Genomic DNA, 7,888 nt, shown 5'->3' with positions numbered 1-7,888 from the left:
CCAGACTAGAGCATAGAAAGACCAGGATCTGGGTTTTGAAGAGGGCAATGCCAGAGATTAGCAGACTAATAATTTCAGAAAGACTAATTAGAAACTACAGTGGCTTTACTGTCTAAACAGCTTTTGCCATGATCATCAAAGAGACTGCTCTGAAATCTTAAAGCCTCTGTTGACTCAACACAACCTTACCAACCTCAAACAGTAAACTGGGTTTGACACAGGAGAAGGACTGAATACCACACAGTTGTGTATGTTCCCTGTCTCAGAGATGCACAATAGGTTTAAATTTACTTGGATTCACCACAAATAAAGTGGTAGTAGCCTTCACTGAAATGCACTGTTCTTTCCATCAGACAAAAGGTTTTGACAAAAATCTGACAACCTGCTCTAAAAAAGAAAGCAGCAACACAACAGCACATTCAAACATTCATGGAGTTTTAAACATGTTAACATTCAAAGCTATGCATGCTCAGCAGAAACATGACACTCTGCATTTTGGATGGTGAAGAGGAAGAAAGAAGGATAATCATCAAGGAGAGCACCGACAAAACACAAGATCCCTTTCACAGCCACCCACAGAACCGACTTGTGCAGTCCTGGGAACAGAAACCGGAGCCGACAACAAACAAGTGCAATTACAAAGAGTTTAATCCCAAAAATACTTTTTCCATTTTGGCATGTAGTACATCGTTTGGTCTTGCTGCACCTTGGCTGTAACACTACACGGTGTCATTTACACTGTCTGAAGTATAGTAGCTGTCATGCAACGTTGAACACAGCTTGACTGATCTCTGCAAAAAGGGGATGCCACGTTCACACAAACTGCAAAAGCATAACATTCATGTCTGTCTCTGGTGGTAGTCACAATTAAGACCAAGTTACCAAATGTTCAAAACACAATCAGCTCTATTTAAAACCTGGAGTAACGTGTTTTAAAATCAAGCTGCAGCAATAAGATTTCATCCCGTTTCTTCTGTTTTGATGTGAACGAGGCATATGACAACAGTCCTTGTGAGACATTCAACAGTCCTGCCAGTTAAGACCAAAGACAGTCTGAGTGTTGTGCTAACTCTGTGAGGGTTGGGGGCTAAATTTGATTTAAAAAACCTCTGGCACACAGCACATTTTGGTTTATCATTCAACTAGAGGAACCATTAATAATTAAATAAATCATTAAGAGGAAAACTCATTGTTAGGAGCAGCTGAACAGGTTCCAGCCTGTTGCTTTGTATAACACTTTGTGCCACGTCTTTCTGTCCTGTCACTGCCGGCAGGTCGATGCGGTCTGGGACGCACTATAACACCTTTTCACTACTCTGAGGAACAGCTGATACACAAAAAATAAGAACACTGAGCTTTTAAATCAACTGTGTGTTAGATATCAAACAGATTTTGAGTTTGTCTGTGGATGTGTCTCAAATCTTTCACTTGTCATGGTGTAGTTTTATTAGCTGCAGAAGAAGAAATACATGTACCAGACACAGGCTATCTCAAATAAATAAAAACAGTGAATTTTTGTGGACTGTGAGGACTGAAACAATTAACTGATAAATCGTTAAGTCAGCTTCAAAACAGAGTAAAGGTTCAGGCTTTTCTTCCACAGACACTTTAGATTGATATTTCCACTTGTAAATTTTGGATCTTATCATGACTGTATGAAAAATATTTTGCTCTGGTTTGTAGATCAGCAGCTATTTGACAACCAGTTAATTGTTTAAGTTACTTCTCAAGTGTCAAATGTGATGAGGAAATGCTATTTGAAGAGAGCTGGGAATTTGTCATGGGCATTTTTCACTATTTTTGGACAACTGGTTATCAAAATAATTGATGGTATAAGAAATCATCAACAGATTAAAGGATCAGACATTAAACGCCTGTCTTGATCCTGTAAAAGCTTGGTGGACTGTAGAAACACCAGGAACAAGTCCAGTTGTTTTGGGTTTTCTTCACTAACAAAGTCTGGCATATTTTTTTAAACATCAATAAACCAGGCCAAAGCCATTGTTAGTGTTCATAAGTGTTGCTATATCCCTGACCCTAAAAATCTACTAGCAACCATTCTGGCTACAGGTACATGATTTATGTGCTCACTACAAGTATTTGGCAGAACATCAGTACAGCAGGAGATTAACTGAAGGCCCCAACTCTCTATAGCAAATATATGAAGCTGTAAACTAACATATGGTAACGTTTGTTAGCAACTAGCTGCTACTGCTTTTGGAAGAAAGTTGGCCTTGCTGCACCCAGGCTAAATGAGAAACCAAGAGCTACACGTATAGTTGAACAATGCTGTGGTAAATTCAATAAAAACGGTCCAAATGAATCGGACGAAGCAGTAAGCTCTCCTGAGTTGTGTAAAAACAATATCAGCTGTTCACAGAGGTGGATTCTGGGACTGTTGATATGGCTTCCAGGGGAGGTGTACTCAAAGATGGTTCTCTGAAGAAGACACACTGCACATGCAAAACAATAAACGGTCAGGTGAGTTTCATCTTAAACCACTGCAGTTTGGCAAATTTCTCTCAGAAACAGCTTGTTTCTACAAAGACAGTGCCGAACCCAGTGCATCATAAAAGACATATTTTGAAGATTTACCTTACTGTCTGCTCAGCAACAATGCCCCAAAAGCTGGATTCTGAAAAAGGGTTCTTATAGAGTTGAGACTCCAGTGAGCTAGTTGATTAATAAGACTTACACAGTGGAGGATGGAAGTATGACAGTGTTGTGTCTTCACAGGGGAATCATCTTTGGCATCACATCATCGTGCAGCTTTAAACACCAGCAGTGCATCAGGGCATCCCTAATCACATTTACAACTGTGCACAGCACAACACAGCAGTGAGCCCTGTCAGTAGATCCATACACTTTGAAAACATCGCTATAATGCAGACATCCCTATTGAAACGATCCTATTAATATTCCTACATCAGGGACTCTCTCACAGAGAGCGCCAATATCAGCCTGTAAAGAGAGTTCAAACATTAGCATTTTCCCATCAACTCAAGACTATTATGGTTATTCTGAGTTTCTTGAATCCATGATTTTGTCATTCGATCACCTAGTTGCTCTCTGTGAATACAAGAGTTGATAAATGAAGTTTCATCTCGTCTATCTTCATTCATTCCCACAGGAATGAATGAATCCTAATGACTATGTATTTTTAGTTCATGTGGCATCACTATAAATATATTTCCATCATATATCCATATAGTTCTGTTGTGATCAATAATGACAGCTATGCTTGTTTGTGTTTTTATCTGCTACTGCTCACTGTAAAATTATTCCATAATATTTCTATAGTAGGGATTTATCATAGCTATTTATCTCCATTATCCAGCTCAAATCAGCCATCACTGTCTCTTCTTCTTCTGCTTCAGTGACTTCCTCCTCTTCAGTATCATCTCATACAACTTGTCCATGCCCTCATCCAGTCCCTCTCCTATGATGGCGCAGGCCGGCTGGACGTGATATGGCGTGGAGGGGCTCAGCTCGGCCAGGGCCAGCTGCCTCTCGATCTCCCCGACATCCAGCGCCCGGGGCAGGTCCTGCTTGTTGGCGATAACCAGCAGGGGGGTCCCCTGGTTCTCCGAGAACCGGGTGATCTTGTGCAGCTCGGTCCGGGCTTCCTCCAGCCTCTCGGCGTCCACGGAGTCCACCACGTACACGATTCCATCCGTGCACCGGCTGTAGGGTTTCCACAGGGGCCGCAGCTTCTCCTGTCCCCCGACGTCCCAGAAGTGGCAGCTGATGCCCCTGGAGGCCCCCGCGCCGCCCAGCCGGATCTTCTCCGTGTTGAAACCGATGGTGGGCACCGTGTTGACGAACTCGTTGAATTTCAGCCTGTACAGCACGGTGGTTTTGCCCGCAGAGTCCAAGCCGAGCATGACTATGTGCAAGGACTGGAAAGCGGCCAAATTAGAAAAACTATTCCCCATCTTGGAGCCTGGGAAGGAGGAACAGCGTGCACACCCACAGTCCCAGGAGCGAGCGATATGATGGCAGGAGGTACTTAAATGTCCGAGTCGCGAGCCATAGCGCGTTATTCCCCTGGTGAGATTCAAAGCACAAGGTCGCGAACGGGCAGAAAACGCGCAAAAACCCGAGCCTCAGCCGTTCAGCAGACTTGGAGGGCGCAGCCCCACGTTGTGCGGCGGCACTCCGAGAGCCAGACAAGCCGCAGCATCCCTGGACTCCCTCCAAGAGCATCCAGAAACAGTCAAATCATCACATACAGCGGCGCGCTCACAGTGCGCACCCCTCTCCAAATGCGCAAATTACACGTGGCCGAATGTCACATCGCGGCTCTGCATCTGTGTATGTCTCCAACTGCTTTGCATGTAGTAACACACACATACACAAGTGATGCTTTTGTGACGCGTGGACCAGCCTCTAAACGTTGGCATATAGCGATGCGTCAAGTTACATGAGGAAAAGTATTTTCCGGTTCGGGGAAAAAGCTAATATACGGCGATCAGGTCGAAGGGGATCTTATTTTGAAAGGTATTCTATTGAATTGTTGCTGCAGTATTTCCTCTGCGCACTGAGCAACCTGCGCTGCAGAATTCTGACACCGGGTGGTGACATGTGGGAACAACGTTTCCAACACTGTTCCTACAACTAGGAGTCAAATAAATATATAGCAAAACACGTGACTGCGATGTTATATTTTCATAATAAAAATATAAACAAGTAATGTGGATTAACATGTGCACTGTCTATAAAAAATAACGTGTCTTTTTGTCACGTTTCATCTCATATTTCGCTAAATATAAAGCTGATTGTTTGCTGTCTGTCTGTTCTTGTGCCGTTGTTCCATCAGTTACAGGTGTGAAGGCTCTTGAAGTTGGGGCTATATGTTATTTTTCATAAAACCGGTGTCTGTTTTTGCTCTTTGTGTATGAAAGAATTTGTTCTGCTCATGTTTTTCTACTATGTTTGGGTTTTGTTCTGCTGTTCTGGACACCTGCAGATAGTAATTATATTCTAAAACAGTTTTTAGAAAAAAACATTAAAACACTTTCCTTAAAAGACTTGTGTTACTTCTCACTCAGATTCTTTCAGGATCCAGTAAAAGACCAGATCTGGCTCTGTAACAATACAGTTTATAATGTAAAATAAACAAGATTATTTGTAGAATAAAATACCTGTCTACATCAAGAAACAAGGCAAGGAAACGAATGATAGTGATTTGAATTAAGCATTATTACATGGTGAAAGCCATACATGATCTCTCAGGTCTTATAACGTGAGCCGCGTGGTCATGTGAGATGTCGACCAGTAGGTGGCAGCACAACATTTTACTACAGGGAGAGACTTTTTTCCACACTGTTGACAGTGAACTGGATTTTGCTGTGAATTTTATCTGCTCTACATATTGATTACACCTCCGTCTATCCTGAAAGAGGGCTCAAGGTCCTTATGTTACATAGAATACAAACACCTTAAGACAAATGTGTGATTTAGGGGTGTACAAATAAAATTATCTTGACTTGAATGTACCTTAAACAAACCTAACACCTACACTATCATAAATATGGCTTGTCATGACCCAAGCCACATGGAAATGTATTGTGACGTCTTTGCCAAAACTTAAAAAGAATAAACCATGACATTAAAATTATCATTTATTTTCACTAGAGGGCCTAGTAAGCTAGCATTAGCTGGCTAACAGTAAAAGTGTCAGGCCAGTAAAATGCTCTGGTTACTGCTAATGTGAGACAAAGCACTAACGTTAAGCAAAATTTAAATTACTCACAAATTTAAATAATATTAATTCAATACAAGGGAACAATCATGATCATGCTACCAAAACAAACACGTTAGCAGAAGCAGGCCTAATAGAAGGAAGAACACCCAGCCTGACTCAAATCTGAGTCCTTTGGTGGCTTTTAGCGCTCTCCATCTTAAAAAGCCATTTTATTCAGACAAGATGGAAAATTTTAGTTGATACACCTTTAAAGTTTGACTGCAACAAACGCAGCAAACAGATTTCTACGTGTTTTAATTGGTGTTTCTTAATGATTTTCTGCTGCAGTTTGATTCTCATGTGATGGTACGCTGTCACCTCATATTTACGGTCCACTACATTTCAGCAGGTTTCAGTGCCCTAGCAGCCAGAGTAAATGGAGAGCTGCCATTTTTATAAGCTGGGTCACCTCAACTAATTCACAGTAAAACTCTCCACAAAAAACTTATCAGCCTGAACAGATGGAAACAAACAGCTGTGTACATGCAGGGCTTAAAAAAAAACATTAGCAGAAGTAGTACAGAGGTGAGGAAAAGGGAAAAGCCATTCCCTAAACACACACAAGTTCACACACACAGCGACACAACCTGAGTCATCAAAACTGCACTAATTGTCCCCTGTGCCCTTGTCCCTCATTGATCAATAAGTGTGTGTGATCAATGAAACAGATTATAAACAATACATGCGCAAACCGCACACACAAACACACACCACAACCAACTCTAATTGCACTCCCCTCTCTCTCTAACAAGGTTGAGTCACCTGAAGGTCTCTCGCCCAACACCCACACATCCATAGAACAATGATTGTTTTCCTTTGTATTGGATTATTTTTAATTTACTGCATTTTTATATCCTATATTAAATGTGGGGAAATTTATCACTGCACTACAACTTTATTCACCTATTTGTTTGTTCATTTATCTTTACTTTTTCCTCTTTGCCTTCCTTGCACTCGTTAAAACCATTTTATGAACTCAGTTTGCAATTTGTTAAAATGTGAAGTGACTCTGAGGATGCTACCATACAGATTTCACAGCTCTGAGTGGCTGGTTGCTGTTCTATCAAACAAATAAACAAGTTCCATCAGTCAAATAGTCCAGCTAACATTTACATTGGAAACAAAGAGCTTATAAAAGTGATACTAGTTCCTTGGGAGCTGATGCTACAAAGAAAGTCAGTGAGTTTCTTTGTTTTTTAGATACCAAACAAATGACTCATACAGCGTCAATAATGTTACTCCACAAAGGGATCATGTAATAACAGCAAGACATGAACTTGAAATTTTCACCAGGTGGTCCCATAAAGAAGATAGTTAACACTGCAGCCTTAAGAATCATCAGGTTTCTTCTCCCTGCAGTTCCAAAACTCTGGCGGTGCTGAAGGAGCGAGACGTGAGAAGAAGCAAATGAAGGAGTTTTATTTTTATCTTTCAAGGGCTCTTTACATTTTACAGACCCATGAGGTGAAACCAGCCTGGCCTGTTTTCACACACGTCCTCCAAATCCTCCTGAAAACAGCAGCAGATGAAACAGGCTGACTGCTTGTCCCCAGGCTTTTCATCTCGCCACCTGCTTTGCATTTTGAACAGCAGCGCTGAGCTGTCCAATTTGTCCAGAATTAATGAAGGGAAAACTGGCAGGAAAATTACTGTTTTCCTTTCACTTAGACTCTTAGATTAGGAGAATAAGACCTGTCATCATGTGATTATAGACAGAATTAGGTAATAAGGGTGTTTTACAGTGGGAGTTTGGGGCACAGACTGTTAACATTTACATTTTTGAACATGGTGTTTCCACCACATGTAGCTTATCAACTTCAAAAGTTGTCAGGTAAGAACAGTCTGCTCTGCTTTTATATCCCCAGAGAAAACAGGATGAGATTTTGGAAATGAATCTGCTTTTATTTCCTTCCTAACTGAGTTTAGCTATGTATAGATAATCTGTACTGTATTATTACTTAAAGAATATTGTGTATGACTTCTGATTTACACAGCAACTGTGGGTGCTATATCAGGGTACTTAAATCAGTGTATTTGCAGTAATAATGTACCAGTGTGCAATCAGTGTGATGATGTGAAAGGGGTCTCTTGTGAATTATCAGCTCAATCTAGAGTTCCCCTTGGCTTGGTACAGAGCTATAT

The 7,888-nt window shown here is 41.2% G+C and overlaps 1 protein-coding gene across 1 annotated transcript; it reads right to left on the bottom strand.

The window, feature by feature from the left end:
• Positions 1-630: 630 nt before the first annotated feature.
• Positions 631-4,846, bottom strand: LOC109955795 (ADP-ribosylation factor-like protein 4C). Its single transcript, XM_020592284.1, has one exon. It carries the CDS (start codon positions 3,933-3,935, stop codon positions 3,351-3,353), a length of 585 nt encoding a protein of 194 aa, XP_020447940.1. The 5' UTR covers positions 3,936-4,846; the 3' UTR covers positions 631-3,350.
• Positions 4,847-7,888: the final 3,042 nt, after the last annotated feature.

This window comes from Monopterus albus, unplaced genomic scaffold, assembly GCF_001952655.1.
Source record: "Monopterus albus unplaced genomic scaffold, M_albus_1.0 scaffold16.1, whole genome shotgun sequence".
Taxonomy (NCBI): domain Eukaryota; kingdom Metazoa; phylum Chordata; class Actinopteri; order Synbranchiformes; family Synbranchidae; genus Monopterus; species Monopterus albus.
Note: the sequence above shows the minus strand (reverse complement) of the source record. Positions and strands in the feature narration are given on the sequence as shown.